Source organism: Hemitrygon akajei, chromosome 8 (genome assembly GCF_048418815.1).
Source record: "Hemitrygon akajei chromosome 8, sHemAka1.3, whole genome shotgun sequence".
NCBI classification, from domain to species: Eukaryota; Metazoa; Chordata; class Chondrichthyes; order Myliobatiformes; family Dasyatidae; genus Hemitrygon; species Hemitrygon akajei.
Window position 1 is genome coordinate 129,722,769 of NC_133131.1, and position 25,073 is coordinate 129,747,841.

General features: G+C 42.7%; 1 protein-coding gene across 1 annotated transcript in view; it reads left to right on the forward strand.

The window, feature by feature from the left end:
- The window catches only part of malrd1 (MAM and LDL receptor class A domain containing 1), a 359,618-nt gene that overhangs the window by 251,907 nt on the left and 82,638 nt on the right, over nucleotides 1–25,073 (forward strand). The window contains exon 28 of the mRNA XM_073055307.1: nucleotides 17,779–17,959. Coding sequence (XP_072911408.1) covers nucleotides 17,779–17,959 — 181 coding nt within the window. The remainder of the gene's footprint in view (nucleotides 1–17,778; nucleotides 17,960–25,073) is intronic.

Here is a 25,073-nt window from a genome sequence, read left to right on the forward strand (position 1 = left end):
CTGACATGTATGTCTATGGCCGCCTCTACTCCTAAGATCACTCTCAGGTTGGAGAACCAACACATCGTCTGTGTAGCTGCCAACCTGATGGCATGAAACATTTATTTCTCAAACATCTGTTAATTTCTTCCCTCTCCCTTCCCATTTGTTCCATTCGCCTTTCACGCTCTCCACTTACCTGTTCTCTTCTCCTCATCTGCCTATCACTTCCCCTGGGCCCCTCTTCCTTCTCTTTCTCCCATAGTTCACTCTCCTCTCCTGTCAGATTCCTTTTTCTTCAGCCCTCTACCTATTCCACCTATTTCCTCCCAGCATCTCCCCACCCCCACCTATCACCTTCTAACCTGTACTCCTTTCACTCACCCCACCTTCTTATTTTAGCTTCGTCTTGGCCGGCAACATCAACTGTTTATTCCTTTCCGTGGATGCTCCCTGACCGGCTGAGTTCCTCCAGCACTTTGTATGTGTCACTCTGGATGTATACTAAACAAGTATTAGGAGAAAGCAGCTCTGGAGATTAGTACTAGGAAGAAAATAGATGCAATGTAGGAAGGAATTTAACAATCCTACATGAATAGTCAAAGTGAGTTAATCAAATGACTCAAGCTACCAGTTACACAAGGGGTCTCACCCATTCCTTAATTTACTAAATCGCGATTATCTATTTATCAACAACAAATATCAACTAGTATTCAGCCCTACTCATCGTATTTGTCTCAGCTCATGTTATATTGAATCTCCAGCTGCCACACAATCAGTGTCCATCTAAGATCCTGAATGCTGTGGTTGAAGCCTTAAGCCATTACGAACAAAGATACCAGTATTCAGCTGAATCTACAGAACATCACAGGTTTGCTCCCCAGTGGATTTCCTGCATTGTTGAAGAGCTGCCCCACAAGAGAGGAAATGTCTCTACTGAGCTAAAGCCTGACTGGCCCTCAGGAATATGGTGTTCCTGGTTCCACTCCTTCCAATTCCCAGCACGCTGTGATCCCAGACTGGTACCACGCAATCTAAGGTTCTTCAGAATGGAGAATGTGGACTTGCTCAGGGTCACTCTCCAAGTCCTGCAGTGTCCTTCGTGATGCTCAACAGCAGCCACCTCCCACAAGACAACAACCAGGAAAGGCACAGGCACACGGAAAACTGTGATGCATAATGCTTGATTAGCTGATAATTTATGTGATGTATCAATATATCAAATTAGAGTGCTAGTTTTCAAGTTTTTTATCCTTCTGATGTCTAAAAGGGAACACAGTGCAGGTCAGAGATGGAGGAAAAACATGAAGTCAGTGGCTATTGGGAATGGGGAGAGATGGTCAGGGTTATTTTATTATCCACACATTTTCAGAAGAGGACCATCTGTGGTGTAATAGCCTTACTCGTCCCCTCGTTCCTTCTCGTCCTTCCATTTTTATTACTTAGCTTCCTACTAGTTCAAGATCAGGGCAAGTTTAACAGTTATTTAACCATACACATGTATACAGCTAAATGAAACAAGGTGTAAAACTCACTTTGTATGGTCACACACAAAACATAGCACATACAGTCACAAAATAATATTAGCACAGGTCCCTGAGTGGCATGGGCTGAAGATTGATGGTGCATGGGATGTTGTCCTTGAGCCACAAGAACAAGTACACAGGATTTCCTCATCACATGTTGTTTCAGCTGCAGACAAAGGCAAAGCAACTTGTCTTCCAGGGAGCGAACACTGAAGAGCAGCAACAATAGGAGAGCCAGCTTGCAAGTGCCAGGCCCCAACCCAGCACAGAGTCCGGCGTGCTTGCCATGACTATTCTCTCCCTTGCCCCTCTGTTGCCTTCTTCCCTGGGATGGCTGTAACAGGCGACACCATGACCTGGTCCGCACAATAGCCGAGGCCATGCATGCTTTCCCGCTGTCTCACCAAAGAACCAGTGAAGTGGGCTTGCTGTATTTTCTATTCCCAATGGCCAACAAAGTCTTGTGGTTATAAGAAAGATGCTTGGGAGTCACATTTGCACCATTTGGTGTCCCGGAGAGGCTTCTGTGACCAAGCACACCAAGTCTAGAAGCAACTTACTTCAGTACAAGCACTACTACATCACCAGACATATTCTTCTGACTATACAGCACTCAAAGGTCTATTCAGACTTCACATACAGGATTGTTTAGATATCTACAGGCTCACCAGCACCAAGATTAAAAGCAATGAAGTTAAAGTGTAAGTGGTTTTTAATCCTTTTAGGTAGTTCTGTTGGGAGAAGTATTTAATTTCTTTACAATGTGTTCTAAAACATCAATCTGGGCAATGTCAGCTGGTGTCAAAATAGCAGAGCACATCAATTAATGCAATAAACCAGCTCCTCGTGTGTCCATTGATTGTTACGTTCTAGGTGCGCACCCTTTAGCTTGGACTGCATCCAGTTAGCGCACTACTCGTTGCAGGCAATGAACATGGCAGACTTAACATGGTACAGAAGCTTTTCTCTTGGAGACTAATGTCCAAGAATCAGACACAATCCCTTCAATATTAAATGCATTCTTCTGCAAGATGTCTCTTCAGAGGCTGCAATGAGGGACAGTCAAGTCTACTCTGCAGCTGCATGCTTCTGAAGAGTAGGGAACTATCTGTAAGTGGAAGGATGTACATGGATGCTTACAGAGGAGGCAAATTATGATGTCAACCTCTGGCAGCTTGATGCCAGCATTAGACATTTCAAGCTCCACATTCTAACACAGCTGAATGCATTTTCCAAGCAATGGCCAGTTATCATTTTATGAAGGTCACAAAACTTGGCATTTGTGTAAACATGAAGCATTTTTCGTGTAAGATTATATTGGCAATGATTTGTTTTGAGAGCAAAGGCTGTACGATTGCCATAGCATTAACAGACTGTATTTATTTGAAAGACAATTATGAATCCATTCGTTTGGGATTTTTTATTGCTGATTGGTGAACTGCCCAAATTGGCGTTTTCTGTTTACTGAACTTGCACTTACACGCAGCAAGACCCTGAACATGAGTTACTGGAGTCAGATCATATAGGCTCAGAACTTGCTTTTCCGGTTGTATCTGGCACCAAGTGAACACACACTGCCCACAGAATTGCTTTAGCTGTCAGTTAAGGCACAGCACCTGATTGCAGAAATATGTCTTAGATGCAAAGGCCTCCAATATTCACACACATTCAAAAATGTTCAATGTTAGACATAATATTTTAAATTTCTTATAAGACAATTATACGTGCTTTGGTTCACAACTGGATTAATAAAGGAAGTATGCAAACCCCTGAGAGTTTCCTTAACGAGCATCATGGCAAAGGACAATGCTGTCGGCAATGGCAGCAGCTGAGCAGAAATTCAGGACTTCCTCTTTTCTACAGAAAAGCCACCTTATTCAGCAAAAGATCCAGGTCATTGCTACTATGAAAGGAATGAGAACGATAAACTAAAATAGTAAGTTAAAATTTGAACGGGAATAACAGATTAACTCGGGACTAACATCTGTCATTTCTTGATTTGAAAATGTATTGTCATGCAGCAAGAAAAGGAAGAGTCAGATATTGCTTTAACATCTTTATCAACCCATTTTACTGCAGAATCCTTTTATCAGACATGAAGCAGAAACCCAGACACATGGGTTTTCCATTCTAATTCCAGCAATGGTACGCTGCTGAAAAGGCAACAACTACAAGGAAATTTCCAGAATATGTTGATATTTTGAACCATCAATCCGGGTAGATTGTCTTGCAGCCTGTTTGCAAAAGGATCCAATTGCTCAGCTGTTCGGTAGTTTCAACCAGAAACTATTAATTCACTGCCAAAATCTCATCCCAGAGAAAGTCAGAATACTGTGCTGTAACTCTGAACAACTGGATGTTATACACTGACTTCTGAATTCTGACAATGGATGGGAAAGGGTGAAATATCTGTATTTAGTCAGAATGCGCTGACAACAACTTACATACAGACATTCTGTATATTTCATGCTGTATAACCCTTCCCGACAACTTAATCTTACACAGCTTCTTGGCCGTAATCATCCAAGTGGATGCCACAGAATACACACACCTGAATACACTTGATTTAAATCACACAGATGCAATGAACAACCATCTGACTTTGCCCTAAAATTACTGCAGCAAGTCTAAATAAAACACATGCTGCGCCATTGAAACCACAGTAAATCAATTCTGTGGACACACAAGAAGTTACAGATGCTGTGACAGGACTGTCCTGGTAGACCCACTGTTGTTGCCTGTTTTTGTTCCGCTGAACATATCTCCTTAAACCTAGATTCTATCCTGACTCTCCTTGTCAGTCCCTTTCCTCCTACATCTAAGACATCCCTCTTCTTCATCACGGATGTCCAGTTTTCATACATCCCCATTGCCTCACTCAATCCCCCCCCCCCCCCACCCCTGCTTTGCTGCTGCTCTTCAGGACATAGTTTCATCTGCCAATCACCCACTTAGTGTCTTCTTCCACAATAGGTTCCACCTTCCCATCATCCTTATCTGGTCTTCCTATTGTCTTCCTTACTCATCAGATCCCAATCCCTGCAGCTTTCACCTGTTACCTTCCAGCCTCTGTCTCCACCTCGATATCCCACTCCCCTGACTGATTCTCCTCACCTGGTTCCACCTGGCCCAGCCCTGCCCCTCGCCTTGTTATAGTGGCTATCTCCCTTGCCAGCTCTCTGCTCTCAACCCAAAATGTTGACAATTGGTTTGCATCCACAGATGCCTCATGGCACTCTGACTTCCTCTAGCAGTAGTTTTTTTTTTGGTTTAAATCAATTTTGTTACATTTTTGTGTGTCACTGTACTTACCAGAAGAACACACACAAAATGCTGCAGAATCTCAGCAAGTTAGGCAGCATCAATGGAAATGAATAAACTGTTGATGCTTTAGGCCAGGGTCCTTCATCAGGACTGGAAAGGAAAAGGGAAGATATCAGAATAAGAACATAGGGGGAGGGGAAGGAGGACAAGCCAGAAGGTGAAAGGTTTTTGTTCATTTTTTCTCATTTCTTTCTCAATTCCTGCTAAAACATTGTTTACATTTATACTTATATTTACATTTACATCATTTATTATCATATTGTAATTTGCCCTTTACTGTGTCTATTGTCTTATTAATTATTGTACTGTCTTGCACTGTTTTGTGCACTTCATGTAGTCCTGTGTAGGTCTGAAGTCTAATGTAGTTTTTTGTTGTTTCACATAGCCTACTGTAGTTTTGTATCATTTCATGTAGCACCATGGTCCTGGAGGAACGTTGTCTTGTTTTTACTGTGTACTGTACCAGCAGTTATGTTTGAAATGACAATAAAAGCGATTTGACTTGACTTGACTTGAAGTCAAGTGGGTGGGGGAGAGGGGATGAAGTAAGAAGCTGGGAAGTGAGAGGTGGAAAAGGCAAAGGACTGGAGACGAAAGTGTCTGCTAGAAGAGGAGAGTGGACCATGGGAGAAAAGGAAGGAGGAGGGACAACAAGGTGATTGGCAGGTGAGGTGAAGAGTGGAGAGGCCAGATTGGTGAATTGAAAAAGGAAAGACGGAGGGGAAAATTTACCAGAGTTTGGAGAAATTGATGTTCAAGACATCATGTTGGAGGCTACACAGACTGAATATGAGGTGTAGCTCCTCCAACCTGAGAGTGTCCTCATTATGGCAGAATTGGAGACCATGGACCAACATGTTGGAACAGGAGTGTGGATAGGAATTAAAATGGTTGCCACTGGGAAATTCCACTTTTATGCAGAGGTGCTCAACAAAGTGGTCCCCCAATCTATGTTGGCTCTCACCAATGAAGAGGAGACCACATTGGGAGCACCAGATACAGTAGATGACCACAACCGATTCACAGATGAGGTATTGCCTCAGTTGTAAGGACTGTTTAGAGCCCTGAATGGAGAGGGTGGAGGTGAATGGCTGGGTGTAGCACTTCTGCTGCTTGTTGGTAAATGCCAGGAGGGAGATCTGTAAGGAAAGATGAATGGACAAGGGAATCTCAGAGGGAGTGATCACAGTGGAAAGTGGAGAGTGTACGGGGAGGAGGTAAAGATATATTTGGTGGTAGGGTCCCACTGAAGATGGTGTAAGTTGTGGTAAATAATGTTTTGGATGTAGAGGCTTGGGTGATGTGTTGAATGGGGAACTCTATCGCTGTTATGGTGCTGGGAAGATGGTGTGAGCATGGATAACTAGGAAATATAGAAGATGCGGGTGAGGGCAATATCAGTGGTGGAGGAAGTGGAACCTTGATTGGAAAGGAAAGCCTCATCCTGAGAACAGATACGGCGGAGATAAAAGAATTGAGAAAAGTAAGTGGCATTTTTACAAGAAACAGTTTGAGAAGAGATGTAGTTAAGATAGCTATGGGAATCAGTGGTTTTATCAAAAATTATTGATAGGCAGTTGTGTAAATATGCCTCCCTCAGACTGGAGAAGCAACACCTCATATTCCGTCTAAGTAGACTTCAAACTGATGGCATAAACATCAATTTCTCCACCTTCCGGTAATTTCTCCAGCCTTTTGCCTTTATCACCTGTCACCTCTGAGCTTCAACCTCCCTCCTCCACCCACCTGGCTTCACCTATGACCTTCTAACTTATCCTCCTTCCCTCCCCCCTGCCTTCTTATTCTGTCATCGTCTCCCTTCCTTTCCAGACCTGATGAAGGGTCTCAGCCTTAAACATCAACAGTTTATTCAGCATTTTGAGTGAGTTGCTCTGGACTTCCAGTATCTGCAGAATCTCTTGTGTTTGTGACTAGCCAGAAGAATTAAGTTCTGCCTTTCATTCAGATGTCTATGTGTTCTTCTCACTTTTTTGGTACTGGTATAAAACTCTTCTGAACAGCATCAACAGGAGTCCTGGTAGTGCGTCCCGCCAACAGTTAACTCCAGCGTCATTCATCTGAGAAACTACTTATTTATTAACATTACAAGTGCCTGCTCCAATACTCCTGCATTGAGCTATTTAAGGCCTAGTGTTCAAACTGCACTCTCTCTGCTCACTAAAATCTGTGACCTTGTGTGATCCCAAATGTGCATGGTTGGAACAATTTATGTATCGAAGTTAGTAACAAAGCACCACTCAGCTTCCCAGCCTCAGGGTCACTACAGGCAGCAGCTGCTGATCTTCGTTACGTCTCATAATGTGCTGATCACTGCCATATTAGGGAGATCAGTCCAGGATAGAAAACTTCATCAGCTTTGATGTTACATTAACCTACAACCTTTAAATGGTATTTAGAAAAAGAAGCCTTTTGGACCACTGAAATTGAAGAAACTCCTGTGCTATTCAAAATAATTATTTGAAGGCAAATTTAACATCAGTCTGTACTTTAAAGGTTATTGAGGGGTCAAGGGAGGACTATAGATTCTCAACTTTATAAATCAATAATCAGAAACTTCTTAGTTTATAATCGTGCCATCTGGAGGAAAGACATTAACGTCAGGGACGAGAGACAGCATCAAAGCAGGGCCCATGTCCATAGTAACTGGGGAGGTAATTATTCAGTACAGCACGGTCATTATTCATCGCGTTGCTCCACAAGTTACCGTGAGCGTGTAAAGGAATATGTCAGGAATGCAACAGGGTACACGTTTAACCTCAGAGGTATTTCTCTGTCCATAGATGCGCAGTCTAAAAAAAACACACTTCATTCAGCAATGCTGACAACAAGCCTGAAATCTAGGCTCCTTATTATTTACGTTTGAGTCAATGATCCCTGCAGTAGGAACTGGGCAGAGGGCTAACAGTATCTGACTGCAACTCTTCACATATTTATAGCAGCTCCACCTTAGAGAAACACCCCAAGATGCTTCACCGAATTTTGAGGAAAAATAGACACAATAAGAAAAAGGTAATGAAGCTGTCTCAAAGCTGCAAGGTGCTGATGAAGGCTCTCGGCCTGAAACATCTGCTTTTTGATTTTTTTTTCTATAGATGCTGCCTGTCCTGCTAAGTTCCTGTGTGTGGTTCCTCAGAGCTCCATGAACCCTGCTTCAATGCTGACTTCTGGAGCAGCTTGTGTGGAGTTGGCCCTGGTGCTCTGCTTTCTTCCCACATCCCATGTGTGAAGATATTGTTACCTATTTATTGCCACTATAGTGGGCAGCTGCTGGGAGAACCAGCAGGGTGTTATGGCATATCAGGGAATAGGTTAAAGGGAAAGTAAGTGGGAGAATGGGAGTGACAGGAATACTCTGAGAACTGACTCAGACTTAATGGGTTAAATGGACTGCTTCATATTCCTTCTTCTCCAGCTCTTTACCTTTCCTATCCACCTGACTTCACCTCCCACCTTTTAGCTACCATCCTTCCCATCCTCCTTCCTTTCTATTTTGGCATCTTCCCCCTTCCTTTTCAGACCTAGCCCGCAGTGATGGGTGTAAAGAGAGTAGAGCCGTGGGCTAAGCACACATCCCTGCGGCGCGCCTGTGTTGATCGTCAGCGAGGAGCAGATGTTATTTCTAATCTGCTCTGCTTGTGACCTTCCGATTAGGAAGACATGGAACCATTTGCAGGGGGAGGTACAGAGGCATGGAACTGGAGCTTCTTGACCAGAACTGCAGGCATGATTGTGCTAAACACTGAGCTGTAGTCAATGGACAGCAACCTGACACATGTATCTGCATTGTTCAGGTGATCAAAGGCCTTCTGGAGAGCCAATGAGATCACGAGTGCCATAGAGCTATTGTGGCGGTGGGCAAAATGCAGTGGGTCCAGGTCCTTGTTGGGGCAGGAGTTAATTCTAGCCATAACCAACCTATCAAAGTACTTTGTCTCTCTCGATGTGAGCGCTACTGGACAGCAGCATTTTGTGCATGTTGCTTTCGATTTCCAGCATCTGCAGAATTTCTCGTGTTCATAGTCTCCATCTGCGTTGTTAAGAATTGCAAAAGAAAGTGACTATTGTCAGAATAGTGCAAATGTGATACAAATGGCTCTTAGCTTGCTGTTCTAGAGGCAGATAGCCAAATTTCAGAGACTTGAAGAGACGAAACAGTGTTAGCAGCAATGCGGGCTTTTTGAAAGGATTTCACATTTTCCATGGTCTTAGCCTTTCATCCCAGAGGTAGTCACAATACCACATTTCAAAGTGAACAGTGTAACTACAAATCCACATAGTAAAACTGGGAACAGAATTGTCCTCAGAGGAGGACATCCTGCATTGCATCAATCTGGGGATTTAAAAGGAGATACAAATAGAGGAATAGGGAAACGTGTGGCAAAAGGCATCATCAATATTTCAGGTCGCAATCCTTCATCAGTGCCGAAAACTTTGGAAGTTCTTTCCCCACCCACACTCACTTTTGAAGAATGATGTTTACAGAAATATTGATTGTTAGAGGACCTTGGTTTTATGAATGATGCAAGGCCCAAATTTTCACAAACTTTTGTGAATGAGTCAAGCAAGGGGTTGGTCTCCAGACTTGCATAAATGCAAGAGATGGCTGTGCATTATAACTTGACTGCTAAGGCTGCAGTGACCTTGATACTGAGTGTAGGTTCCAGAGACTGAAATGTTTCCAGGAGTCCTGGAGATGAGTTCAGTCTAGTAGGAAGCTCATCAGAGATGAGGGAACATTGCAATGAAAAATACCGGAACGCTATTTAGAAAATGACACAGACCTTGATTGACACTGGTCTTTGTTGTGTATTTAATATTCCAGTAATAGTTGAGTAATATTATAAAAAGAATGTTTGATTAAGCATTCTGTGTTATCTACATAAATGTATGTGAATGCATATGTCATTATGCCACCACATCATAAGTGTGTTATTCCCAGCTCCGAGTTTTTCTTTGGATTTGGAGTTACAAAACATAAGATGATAGTGAGCAAGTTTTAAAACTAACTCAAAATGACTAGCTACCTGCTGAAGTGCAGTGAGATGGTTGAGTAATAAAACATTAAGCACGTTTTCTTCACAAGAGGAGAGAAATGGTTGAGTAATAAAAAAGCAGAGCAAGTACTTTTCTTTGAAAGAGGAGAAAGATGTTAAGTTTAAGAAAGGCAGAGACAAAGAGAATTCATGGTTTCATGAACAGTTTATTCTCTCCTACACGTGTTATTCATCATCCATTTGATTCTTTGTGCCTTCAACGTATACCAGTGAGCAATTTGCAGTAGTGTATTAATCTACCAGTGGAAACTGTGAAAACCCATACTGTCACAATGAATATGCAGAAACTCTGCGCCAGTGGTGCTTGAGGTCAGGATCGGAACTGGGTCCCTGTAGATCTGATGCACCAGTAACTGCACGAACCGCCCCACCGCACATGACAACTAACAGCTAAGCACAGTAATCCTTTAGAGTGTACAGTTATGTGTGCACTCGTTTCCTCCAATTACCTTCAGTCCTCTTCCCATTATTTTTGATCATTAATCATGTACAAGGTTCAGTCCTGCCCACATCAATATCGATTCAAATGAATTCAGGCAGTCAACTTTAGAAAATCATTCCAACTATGCATGGTTTCACTTCAGGAATCTTGATTAATCATTTCCAGCCAGTGAAAAGGGCATGGGCACCCTTGAGTAGTAAATTTCCACAATGACATCAGCAGTCATTATAGGATAGAAGGAGGTGATTTGCCCACAAGAGCAATTCAGCCAATCCCATTCTCTAAGTTTTATTATTGTCAAATATTATTTCAAATTCCTTTTCAACGCTACAGCTCAGAGGGTTGTTCCTGCTCAGAGGGAGGCCAGGCAGCCGATTCAACAGGTCAATGGGATTTGCTTCACCCTGTGCTTCAGATCATAACTAATTGTTACATAACAAATCTCTCCTCCAGTCACCCTTAGAACTTCTCTCAATCAGTTGGAATCTGTGATCATGTGTGGCCCTGCCGATCAGCACCAATCAATCGCAGGAACATCCCTTACTGGATCTGTGGGTAGAGAAGCGGAGTTAATATTTCAGGCTGAAGACTGGCGAGAAAAGTCTCTGTGAATTGTAAGACATCTGAAACAAGTTTAGAATGGCTGTGTGATGAAATACTATTTAATCAATGGAAATGACATGACTGCAGATTCTGCAATTATGAAATGAAGACAGAAAATGCTGGAGGCATGCAGCAGATTAATTAGCATTCATGGAAAGAGAAAGACAGTTTGCATTTCAGGCCAAAGGCCCTTAGCTTGCTTTGCTTTTCACGGAGACAGTCTGACATGTTAGGTGTTTTCAGCATTTCCATTCATATTTTATGGTTCAACAGAAATGGATCTTTTTACTCCTTATTTGACACACCCAGAAGAAATGGGTGTAGCTGTCTACCAACATTTATCAGCCATCCGTTTGAAGCTCTGGGAAGGTGGTTGGGAGTAGCTCTTATTTAAATCACTGTGAACCGTGTAATAAAATTATTGCTGACAGAAAGTGAGTTTCCAGTTTTTTAACTGATGATTTTAAGGAACTACAGAGCATTTCCCAGTTAAGCTTGCATATGTAATTAAATTTCTGGATAATATAGATACAATGCAACACCCACAAAATGCTGGAGGGACTCAGCAAATCAGGCAGCATCTATAGAAGTAAATAAACAGTCAGTGTTTCAGGCAGAAAGCCTTCTTCAGGACTGAATGTGGATACAATTATTAGTTTTATTGAAGTGTCTATTCCAGGTTCCTTGCTGTTCATTTTTTTCAGATAAATGGTATGAAGTATATCACTTCCTGAATGAAGGCTTGCAGGCCACTAATAACCTGGCTGCTTCTTCAGCTGGCTATCTAAGTTTAACTAAGATACTTCACCAGAGTGTTGATGGCAGCAGATCTGTGAATAGCAGCACTGCTGAATACAAGTGACAGCTGCCTACATATCAAGAGCCACATCCCTGACTTTCATCTTCCTTGTTGATGTTGAGATGAAGGGTGTAATGAGGTCAGGGGCCAGATAGTTCTGAACGCTGAGTGACTGTTTAACACAGTGCCAATGATCCCTTCCATCTTTCGCGGTCGATTAGAAACAGACGCAGAGTGCAAATAAAGCGACTGGTTACTCGTCTTGCTTTAGGGTGATTAAGTATGCATGAGCAATTTTCCACTTTAGACCATGAGACCATTAAAGATGGAAGCAGAATCAGGCCATTCGGTTCATTGGGTTCTGCTCTGCCATTTCATCATGGCTGATCCATTTTCCTTCTCAACTCCATTCTCCTGCCTTCACTCTGTAATCTTTCACGTCCTGACTAATCAAGAATCTATCAAACTCCGCATTAAATACACCCTTCACACCCACCTGTGACAAGGAATTCCACAGATTCACCACCCTCTGGCCAAAGGAATTTCTCCTCATCTCCATTCTAAATGGACGTCCCTCTTTTCTGAGGCTGTGCTCTTTGGAGCAAGACTCCCCCACTCTCCACATCCACTCTGTCTGTGGCTTTCAATGTTTGATAGGTTTTAATGAGATCCCCCTCATTTTTCTAAATTGTAACAAGTATAGCCTCAGAGCCACTAAATGCTCCTCATACAATAACCCTTTCATTTCCAGAATCATTCTCACGAACCTCCTCTGAATGTCAACACATCCTTCCTTAGATAAGGGGTCCAAAACTGCTCACAAAACTCTAAGTGAGACCTCACCAGTGCCTTATAAAGCCTCAACATTACATCCTTACTTTTATATTCTAATCTTCTCAAGATGAATGCTAACATCGCATTTGCCATCCTCACCACAGACTCAACCTGCAAGTTAACATAGAAACATAGAAAACCTACAGTATAATACAGGCCCTTCGGCCCACAAAGTTGTGCCGAACATGTCCCTACCTTAGAAATTACTAGGCTTACCCAGAGCCCTCTATTTTTCTAAGCTTCACGTACCTATCCAAAAGTCTCTTAAAAGACCCTATTGTATCCGCCTCCACCACTGTTGCCGGCAGCCCATTCCATGTACTCACAACTCTCTGCGGAAAAAACTTACCCCTTTACGGATTCCTGCACAAGGACTTCCAATTCCCTTTGCAACTCGGATTTTAGAATTTTCTGCCCATTTAGAAAATACTCTGCACTTTTCTTCCTTCTATCAAAGCGCATGACCATACATTTCCTGACATCGCATTTCAATCTGCCGTTTCTTTCCCCATTCTCCTAATCTAAATCCTTCTGCAGAATCCCAGTTTCCTCTGCACTACCTGCCCCAGCAGCCAACCAGGAAAGGCGTCCTTCGTTCCTACTCTTTGCCTCCTGCTGGTCAGACAATGCCCTATCTGTGCTAGAATCTTTCCTGTAATTCCGTGGGCTGTTACCTTGTTAAGTAGCCTCATGTGTGGTATCTTGTCAAAGGCCTTCTGAAAATCCAAATACACAACATCCACCAATTCTCCTTAGTCTATCCTGCTTGTTATTTCCTCAAAGAATTCCAAAATATTTGGCAGGTAAGATATTCCCTTAAGGAAACTATGCTATTTTATTATGGGCCTCCCAGCACGCCGAAACCACATCCTTAACCTTCGATCCACCAGCTTCCCAGTCACTGAGTTCAGTTCAAGTCAAGACAGGTCACTTTTTATTGTCATTTCGACCATAACTGCTGGTACGGTACACAGTAAAAATGAGACAATGTTTTTTAAGACCATGGTGCTACATGAAACTACAAAAACTACACTGAACTATGTAAAAACAACACAGAAAAAAGCTACACTAGACTACAGACCTACCCAGGACTGCATAAAGTACACAAAACAGTGCAGGCATTTCAATAAATAATAAACAAGACAATAGGCACAATAGACGGCAGTAAGTTGGTGTCAGTCCAGGCTCTGGGTATTGAGGAGTCTGATGATTTGGGGGAAGAAACTATTACATAGTCTGGTTGTGAGAGCCCGAATGCTTCAGTGCTTTTTCCCAGATGGCAGGAGGGAGAAGAGTTTGTATGAGGTGTGCATGGGGTCCTTCATAATGCTGTTTGCTTTGCGGATGCAACGTGTAGTATAAATGTCTGTAATGGCGGGAAGAGAGACCCCGATGATCTTCTCAGCTGACCTCACTATCCACTGCAGGGCCTTGCGATGCGAGATGATGCAATTTCCAAATCAGGCAGTGATGCAGCTGCTCAGGATGCTGTCAATACAACCCCTGTAGAATGTGATGAGGATGGGGTTGGGAGATGGACTTTCCTCAGCCTTCACAGAAAGTAGAGATGCTGCTGGGCTTTCTTTGCTATGGAGCTGGTGTTGAGGGACCAGGTGAGATTCTCTGCCAGGTGAACACCAAGAAGTTTGGTGCTCTTAATGATCTCTACCGAGGAGCTGTCGATGTTCAGCGGGGAGTGGTCTCTCCGTGCCTTCTTGAAATCAACAACCATCTTGTTTGTTTTGTTCATGTTCAGAGCCAGGTTGTTGGCTCTGCACCAGTCTATTAGCCGCTGCACCTCCTCTCTGTAAGCTGACTCGTCGTTCTTGCTGATGAGACCCATCACGGTTGTGTCATCGGTGAACTTGATGATGTGTTTCGAGCTGTGTGTTGCAGCACAGTCGTGGGTCAGCAGAGTGAACAGCAGTGGACTGAGCACACAACCCTGGGGAGCCCCCGTGCTCAGTGTGATGGTGTTGGAGATGCTGCTCCCGATCCGGACTGACTGAGGCCTCCCAGTCAGGAAGTCTAGGATCCAGTTGCAGAGGGAGGTGTTCAGGCCCAGTAGGCTCAGCTTTCCAATCAGTTTCTGAGGGATGTTTGTGTTGAATGCTGAACTGAAATCTATGAACAGCATTCGAGCGTATGTGTCTTTTTTGTCCAGGTGGGTTAGGGACAGGTGGAGGGTGGTGGCAATGGCATCATCTGTTGAATGGTTGGGACGGTACGTGAACTGCAGGGGGTCCAGTGAGTGGGGGTCAGCAGGGTTTTTATGTGCCTCCTGATGAGCCTCTTGAAATACTTCATGATGATGAATGTGAGTGCAATGGGACGGTAGTCATTGAGGCAGGACACTGAAGTCTTCTTCGGCATGGGGACGATGGTGGCGGCCTTCAAGTACGTTGGAACAATGGCGCTGCTGAGGGAGATGTTGAAGATGTCAGTGAGAATACCTGCCAGCTGGTCTGCACATCCTCTAAGCACTCTCCCAGGAATATTGTCTGGTCCAGCAGACCTCCGTGGGTTGACCCTGCACAGGGTTCTGCTCATGTCGGTCATGGTGAGACACAGCATCTGGTCATTTGGAGGAGGGGTGGACTTCATGCTAATTGGCCTATAATTTCCTTCTTTCCACCTCCTTCCCTCCTTGAAGAGTGAAGTGATATTTGCAATTTTCCAGTCCTCTGGAACCATGCCAGAATCCAATCATTCTTGCCTCCGCAATCTCTTCAGCCACCTCTTTCAGAACCCTGAGGTGTGGTGCATCAGGTCCAGGTGATTTATCCAACTTCAAAACTTTGAGCTTCCAAGCACTTTCTCCTTAGTAATAGCAATGGCACTCACTTCTGACCCCTGTCGTTCCTGAACTTACAGCATACTGATGCTGTCTTCTGCAGTGAAGACAAATTCAAAATACTTAGTTCATCCCCCATTTCCTTGTCCCTCATTACTACCTCTCCAGCAACATTTTCCAGTGGTCCAATATCTACTCTTGATCTACTCTTGTCTCTCTTTTTCTCTTTATATATCTGAAAAAAAAACTTCTGGGTATCCTCTTTGATATTTCATGTATTCCTTCCTTATGATTTTTAGTTGTATACTGTAAGTTTTTAAAAGCTCCCAAGTCCTCTACCTTCCCATAAATATTTGCTCTATTATATGCCCTCTTGTGCTATTATGTTGTTTCTCTTGTGTGTCACAGTTGTGTCATCCTGGCTTTAGAATATTTCTTTCTTTGGGATGTCCAGTATCTATCCTGTGCCTTCAGAATTGTTCCCAGAAACTCCAGCCATTGCTGTCCTGCCATCATCCCTGCTAGTGTCCCCTTCTAATCACCTTTGGCCTGCTCTTCTCTCATACTTCTGTAATGCCCTTTACTCCACCGTAATACTGATACATCTGACTTTACCTTCGCCCTCTCAAACTGAAGGATGAAGTATGTCATATTATAGTCATTGTCTCCTCAGTGTTACTTAACCTTAAGCTCCCTAATCAAATCTGGTTCATTACACAACATCCAATCCAGAATAGCCTTTCTTCTGGTGGGCTCAACTACAAGAGACAACTACAAAACCTAACTATGGAATCCCTTATCAGTACTGCAGTCCTCTTCTCCCCACTTCCCTTCTGAGCCACAACGCTAGACTCGGTGCCAGAGACCCAGTCACTGCAGCTCCCCCCAGTAGGTCACCCCCCCCACCCAACAGTATCTGATGCAGTAAAGTTATTGCTGAGGAGAAAGACCACAGGGGGCTCTGCTCTAGCTGCTCATTTCCTTTCCCTCTCCTGGCAGTGAGCTAGGTATCTGCCTCTGGTATCTTTGGAGCGACAGCCTCCCTGTAGCTCCTGTCTATCAGCTCTTCAGTTTCCCATGTGAGCTAAAGGTCATTGAACTGCAGCTCTATTTCCTCAATATGTCCTCCAGGGGTCTGCAGCTCTGTGCACCTGATGCAGGTGTGCTTATCCAGGAGGCTGGAGGTATCTCAGAATTCCCACATCTCACACAAAGAACACAGCACAGCCCTTGGAGCCAATTTCACTGCACTAGCTATGGAAGAAAGGAAAAATGAAAAAGAAACTTAGCAGAACCTATCTTTGCCCAAGCCTGCTGAGACAAAGCCCCCCCCCCCACTCTAACACTGGGCCACTCAAACAATGGCCACTCCACTTGCTGCTAATTTATTTTTCTTTGCCCTTGCTGATGAATCATGATTCAATTGGCCACCTTTGTCAGATAGTTTGTTCAGTGACTTTACAATGTGTGACTATTTCTGGTACTGAAGTCAGGTCCATGTCCTTTGCAACATCAGCTATAGCTTGATATCAGACAGGGTTGGATAAAGACCAGCTTCTGCAACGACAGGAACTTAAAAAGTAGGCCAAGATGGATCAACTACTTGGCACTGCTGTTTAAAGATGCCTACAAATATTTCAGCCTCATCCTTCCATCCTGGGAATCAATAAGTTCAGAAATGAATTAATATCTGGCCAAGGGCTGCATCAGAATGAATTATTTGAGCAGTCCTTTGGCCAACATCTAATTAGTTCCTTAAACTTAAAGGATAATCCATTTTTAATTAATGCAAGCACAGCCACTTGCCCTTAGAAAATAGCATTTAGTGCCTGTCAGTCTGCTGTTCTGTGTAACTTCGATAGATGATTTACTTTGGTAGTTGAACAATGAAGTATTTTAAGAGAAAAGCAGAAATAGACACCTGACAATTGTCCTTTTTTCCCTATATAATTCACACAATAGTTTCTAAGTCTACAACTGTGTCCTGATTTGTAGAATGCAAATACTGTTATTTGATGTCACTAGTATACCACATTGTTATTCTATCAATTACTCAAATCACACTGTAGTGTGGCATACATGAGCAGAGAAAGTACTGAAGATTAAATATAGGTTAAATTGTCATTATGGTTCTTTCTAGACCAAATGGTGTGCATTTAATTCTAATCATCAAGCCACTCATAAAAAATAAACTTAGAATAATAATTCAGAGCTTTCATGGAAATACATTGTGAAAAACAAAACAGTCATGGGAAGGACCACTTTTTTCATGATTTAGCTTTCTATGGAGTTATATTTAATGCCGATTACTTTGCTAAACGGTGGCACCTGTGTGTGACAGTAAGGCTTTTGAAGCATTTTATTGCATTATTAATATCATGCTTACATATGTATTTTTGCAGACAAGTAAAGGTCTAACTGAAGTATGGAATAAAACTGGAAATCAAGGTGATAGATGGAAGAAGGCTGTGATACATCTGAAAAATCTGCGTAACTTTGAAATCATAATTGAAGGAATCCGAACTAAGAATTTTGGAGGTGGAGCAGCTATTGATGACATTCAGTTCAAACATTGTGCCCCAGGTGTGTATCCAAGCCTTCTTTCCACTCACACATTCACATACAAAATTATAAAGTAAGGGTGAGTAAAAAAACCTATCAAACACAACCTGAGGACTTTGTGTAAAATGTCACTTTCTTTCCAACAATTCTTTATAATTGTATATCGTGAATTCCAAATTAGAAATATAATGTGATACAACACACGTTACAGCACCAAAAATATCCAAGCAGATTCAATAATTGGTACTTTGTCCAGGGTGTTTCACAATTATGATCTCCCTACCTGAAGTTGCAATACGTATGTACCATCTCAAAGTTCAAAGTAATTTTATTATCAAAGTACATATATGTCACCCTATACAACTCAGATCCATTTTCTTGCAGGCCTCACAGTAAATATGAGAAACTATCAGGAGTATGAGATGTAGCATCCTTGAAAGTGACCATCGGTTGTGGGAACAGTCAGTGATGGGGCAAGTGAAGTTGAGTAAAATTATCCCCTCTGGTTCAAGTGCTTGATGGTTGAGGAGTACCAATTGTTCCAGTACCTGGTGGTGTGGGTCCTGAGGCTTCTGTACCTTCTTCCTGATGGCAGCAGTGAGAAGAGAGCATGACCTGAGTGGTAGAGGTCTTTGATGATGGATGGTGTCCCATGTAGATGTGCTCAATGTCAGGCAGAGCTTTACCTGCAATGAACCAGGCCATATACACTACATTTTGTAGGATTTTCTATGCAAGAGCATTGGTGTTTCCATACCAGTCCATGATGTGACCAGTCAGTATACTCTCCACCACACATCTATAGGGGTTTTTAGATGACGTGCTGAATCTTCACCATCTTCTAAATAAGTAGAGGTGTTGCTGTGCTTTCTTCATAATAGTATTTACGTGCTGGGCCCAGAATGGATCATCTGAAATGATAACACCAAGGAATTTAAAGTTGCTGACTGTCTCTATCTCTGATCCTCCGATGAGGACTGGCTCACGGACATCTGAAGTTAATAATCAGCTACACACACAAAATGCTGGTGGAACACAGCAGGCCAGGCAGCATCTATAGTGAGAAGTGCTGTCAACATTGATGCTGCCTGGCCTGCTGTGTTCCACCAGCATTTTGTGTGTGTTGTTGTTTGAATTTCCAGCATCTGCAGATTTCTTCGTGTTTGCTTAATAATCAGCTCCTTAGCCCTGCTGACATTGGTCGATAGGTTGTTGTTTTGGCACCACTCAGCCAGATTTTCAGTCTCCCTCCTAAAGGCAGATTCGTCACCACATTTGATTCAGGCCAACAGCAGCAGTGCCATCAGCAAACTTAAATATGGCATTGGAGCTGTTCTTAGCCTCATAGTCAATGTAAAGCAAATAGAGCAGGGAGCTAAGCACACAGCCTTGTGGTGCACCTGTGCTGATGGAGATTGTGGAGGAGATGTTGTTGACAATCTGAACTGATGGGGGTCTGCAAGTGAGGAAATCAAGGATCAAATTGCACAAGGAGGTATTGAGGCCTTGGCCTACAGAATTTATTGCAAGCACCTTATCACACTGCAATGCAAAAACTTGTAACTTAGGAGGAACATTGCACTAAGTATATACGAACTAAGCCAATTTAAATCACACATCATCTTTGCTTAGTAAAATACTGTTCACTTACTATTGTTGATACATACTCTGGAACTTCCATCTGGCTAGGCTTTGAGAGTAACTTCACCTGAAGGGTTCAAGATACAACTCACTATTTTCTCAAGAGCAAGTGGAGGTCTTGTCCCTGCCAGCAATGCCCATATACCATGAATGCAATTAGATTCATATCTCACTGTTGTACCAGATCTCTATCAGATGTTCACACATGCCTCTGGCTATCTAAAATGTGTGACTGCAAATTACTTAGAGATCTGCTACAACCTTAAAGCAAGTGAAAGTTCCACATCTAGCAATAAAGCCTTTGAAGTTTTAACACAAAAACTTGCTTTCAATGTAATTTTGCTAAACGAGAAAAATGTCTCAAACAGCTTCATGAATGCATGACCAGAAGATTAAGCCTCCAAGGTCAAATATGGTGTAATGAGGGCAGAACAAAAGCAATATGATGAAATGAGGGATAAATGAGTTTAATGAGGGATATCCAAAATGTGGAGTTGAGTAGCTAAAGGTCGGGTGATGAGAGGGAAACTAGTTCTATATCTTCCAAATTTTATTTGTGAAGTTTGTTATTTACATGTAGACCTGTTTGATACCACAAAGGCAATTGAAAGAAACAGATTTTGCTCATCCATTGGTTTGATTTTCCATCTGCTTCAGTTGCTATGCTTCCTATACCATTTTACAATGAAGTTTAAAAGGAAAGTTAAAGATCTAATCAATCAGGGATCTGGTTTAGTTTCAGTTAGAACAGCACAACACATATCCATTAGAAAAAAAAATCCTTTCTCATAGCTAAATAATTGCCAATTAAAACACTTCTTAACTGCAGTTTTCCCGCAGGCAATATTGAAATACCAACGCATTAGTAAGAAGAGAGAAAAGTAGTCAGTCATTTGTAATAGTCCTTTAAGATTCTCCTTTCAAAATTTTGGAACAGCCAAATAGTCGATATATCTGGTTAAAGCAAGAAAATCTACATATTATCTTTTCAGTATTCAACAGTTTGAATGATTCCACAATATGAGATATAATCTGATTTATCCAACACTATGGAATTTCACCAGTGACAATCGCACTCTGCATGGCATTTGTGAAAACAGGTCATTAGGACAAAGTTGAATTAAATATACCCCAACAACTTCACCACTTGATTGCATCTTGTTAATATTTCATTACAATTACTCACCACTGGCACTTTTGAAATTAATTTTACAATGCAAAATATTTCATGACATAATTTTAATTTGTATAAAAATAGGGAGCAATGTAGGAGAAAAAATTTAACTTGATTTTAGATTAGATTAAAAGGTCAGCAAATATCACAGGCCGAAGGGCCTGTACTTCACTGTAAGGTTCTATTCTCAGCTACAGATTTTGATTTTCTGTTTTCTATTGGGAAAGCTGCAAAGTTAAGAGTCAGGTAATTAACAGTAGAATAAGAAGAATGAAAGATCTGAGAGAACAACAGAAAAGAGGTATGAATAATAGTGATGGAAGAAAGAACATGTTATGATATTTTGGAAGGACACACCTTTACAAAAACTTCAAGCATACTCTATAGAGCCTAATGCAGAGAATCTGTAGGATGTAAAAAGAATCAGATTGCTGATGCCGGAAATCTAAATAGACACAGTAAATACTGGACACGGGGCATCTGTGAAAAGAGAAGGGTGAAAATTTTGGTCAGAAATATTAACTGTTTCTCTTTCCACAAATGCTGACTATTTAGACTATTGGAAATGCTTGAGCATTGAGACCTTACTGGAAACAAGTTAAAAAGTTGTCCTGGACATTATCTGGTTATGTTAGGTACTGTTGTTGTGAAAGTTTCAAATACATAATCTGCAATATCTGGAGCTATTGTTACTCCAAATATGCCTACCATTACAGAGATGATTGAAATTTTGCTACGTTAGAGTCCCTTTCTTCTGGGTCCACACTACTGACAAGCAATAGTGACTGAAGTTATACCTGGGCTCAACACATTGGATATTGCTGGGGTGTGGTGTATCAGGGCACAGCAGCAGCAGCCAGGCCAGTGGCATTGTGGTGGGCTCTGAAGCTCAGCAGGGAAGGGTAAAGTCAGGCACAGTGACAGTGATAGGATAGGGGAATGGACAGCAGATTGGGTGGCTAAAAAGGCACACCAGGAAGGTGTGTTACTTCTCAGGTGCTATGGTCCAGGATCCCTTGGACTGGCTGCAGAATATTCTCAAGGGTGAGGGTAAGCTGCCAGAGGTCGCAATGCGCATTGGCACCAATGACATGGGTAGAAAGTGGGAGGAGGTCCTGCACAGAGAGTACAGGGAGTTAGGCAAGAGGCTGAGGAGCAGGACCGTCGAGGTAGTTATCTCTGGATTACTCCTGGTGCCACGAGCTAGCCTGGGCAGGAATAGCAAGATAGAGCAGATGAATGAGTAGCTGAGGAACTGATACAGGGGGCAGGGCTTCATGTTCCTGGATTATTGGAACCTATTCTGGGGCAGGGGTGACCTATAGAAGAGGGACTGGTTGCACATAAACCGGAGGGGAACGAGTATCCTGCCTGGGAGTTTCACTAATGCTACTCAGGAGGGTTTTAACAAGTTTGGCAGGGAGATGGGAACACCAGGTCTAAAAGTATAGGGATGCAGAGGAAATTAGATGGTAGGCTGGTTAAAATAGAGCAGGATAGATAGTTAATGCTAGGGGCATCATGGTTAAAGGTGATTAACTTACAACATGGATGTGTGTGTGTGTGTGTGTGTGTGTGTGTGTGTGTGTGTGTGTGTGTGTGTGTGTGTGTGTGTGTGTGTGTGTGTGTGTGTGTGTGTGTGTGTGTGTGTGTGTGTGTGGTGTGTGTGTGTGATGTGTGTGTGTCCGGCCTCCGTTGGTCATGGTCAACCATGGGTACTGCGCCTCTGGTAGTCACTGGGAGTGGCTTCTCCAGGGCACAAGCCAGGGCAGAGTTGATGTGGAGATGCGTCTGTTGCCCATGCAGTGGGACCCCCCTCTCCATGCTGATGACAGGTCCAAAGGAATGATGAAAGTCGATACAGTTTGGTGCCAGCAGCATCGCAGGAGTTGCCGTGCCGGTGTTGGGTACAGCAGTCAGCTGCCTTTGGGACTCCGACTCCGGATTTTTCCTCGGGGTTTACTCCCAAAGCCTTTCCTGTGAGCGGGTATAGCTGCAAAGCAGCAGAGGTTTGAAATCGGAGTTTTCCCTTTCCTAGATGAGCTACCATCCATGGTTAACGAGCCCCATCTGCCCGGAGCAACTGGTTTTAAGGCGCCAGCAGTCCGCCTTTGCCCCTTCTCCTGTCAGTGAGATTAGCTCCACCGGGCATAAGAACTATGCCACACGTGAAGGCCAGGAGTTGGACTTGGTTGTTAGAGGTTATTTGAGACGCACGCCATGAAGAACATTTGTTTAGCAGTGGGAGCTTGCCCCCACTACCTCTCTTCAGCTATCACTACCCTTGGAGCCATGGATCAATGATATTGTGGCCATTACAGAGACTTGGTTGAGAGAGGGACAGAACTGGATGCTTAATATCCCAGGGTGTTGATACTTTAGAAAAGATAGAGAAGGAGGTAAAAGGGGGGCAGATGCACTACTAATCAGGGACAATATCACAGCTGCACTCAGAGGGACATAATGGAAGTCCTTTCCACTGAACCAGATGGGTAGAACTCAAAAATAGGAAGAGTGCAATCACACTGATGGGATTGTACCACAGATCCCCCAGTAGCCACAGGGACAATGAGCTACAGGTAGACAGGCCAATTAAGGAAATGTGTATAAACAAGCGGGTTGTTGTCTCTGGGTACCTCAACTTTCCTGATATACACTGGACCTTTTTAGTGCAAGTGGATTGGATGGGGCAGGATTTGTTAAGTGCATCATTCAGAAGGGTTTCTTAAGTCAGTATGTAGATCGGCCAACGAGAGGAGTAGCTGTATTAGACCTGGTGTTGGGTAGTAAGCCTGGCCAGGTGATCAATCTTGTAGAAGGAAAGCAGTTAGGGAAAGGTGACCATAATTCTAGTTTTAACATAGCTATAGATAAGGAAAACTCCAAAACATTAAACTAATCAAAATAAAAACATGGAGCTGAGAGATGCATGTCTACTTTGTTTTTTTCAAAGTGAGGTGACCACGTTCAACATGGTGCCTTAATGTCATATATCATTCACATACTTTTACAATAACCCATAATGAATTATGAAAACAACAATTAACAATTAATCAAACAATATATTAACAATATTACTCAAATATTACTGAAATATTAAATATACAACAGTTCTACACGTACATCAGGAACAAGAGGGTAACTAGGGAGAAGGTGGGATCACTCAAGGATAAATTGGATTTGCCTGGATGTGAAGGATGTGAGTGAAGTCTTTAATAAGTACTTTACATCAGTATTCACCAAAGAGAAGGACATAGAGATTAGGGAAATCTGTGCCAAAAGTATTTATATGCTAGGGCATTTCAAAGTAAAGGAGGAAGTAATGTTGGGTGTCCTAAAGAGCATCAAGGTGAATAAGGCCCAGTGCCTGATGGGACACAAGATATCGAAAAAGGCAAGTGAAGAGATTGCTGGGGCCTTGACCAAGCTTTGTGTCTTCTCTAGCCACAGGCAAGGTCCTGGAGGACTGCCAAGTAGCTAATGTTCAAGAAGGGAACCAGGGATAATCCTGGAAACAATAGACCAGTGAGTCTCACATCAGTGGTAGGAAAGTTACTGGAGAAGATTATTACAGATAGAATTTAATAGCATTTGTCAAACCATGGCCTAATCAGGGACAGCCAGCATGGCTCCGTACGGGGCAGGTCATGTCTTATTAACTTAATTAAGTTTCTTTTCTAGGTGAGGAGAATGAATGATGAAGGTAGAGATGTGGATGTTCTCTACGTGGCTTTTATTTAGTAAGGCCCTTATGGTCCCTTATGTGCGGCTCATCCAGAAGATTAAGATGCATGGGATAAATGGTATATTGGCCATTTGGATTCAGAACTGGCTTGCCCATAGAAGACAGAGAGAGTTGGTCAAAGGGTTTTATTCTATCTGGAGGTCTGTGATTAGTGGTGTTCCACAGGGATCTGTGCAGGGACCTCTGCTGTTTGTGTTGTATATATATGACCTGGATGAAAGTGTACATGTGTGAGTTAGTAAGTTTGCAAATGATACAAAGATTGGTGGTGTTGTGGATAGTATAGATGACAGGCGAACAATACAGTGGAATATAGATCAGATGCTAATGTGTTCAGAGAAATAGCAGATGGAGCTTAACTGGTCAAATGTGAAGTATTGCTCATTGGTAGGTCAAATGTTAAGAGACAGCATATTATTAAGGGCAAGACCTTTAACAGTGTTGATGAGCAGCAAGATCTTGGGGTGCAAGTTCATAGTTCCCTGAAAGAGGCTACACAGGTTGATAGGATGGTTAAGAAGGCACATGGCATACTTTTCGTTATTGGTCGAGGCACTGAGTTCATAAATTAGGAA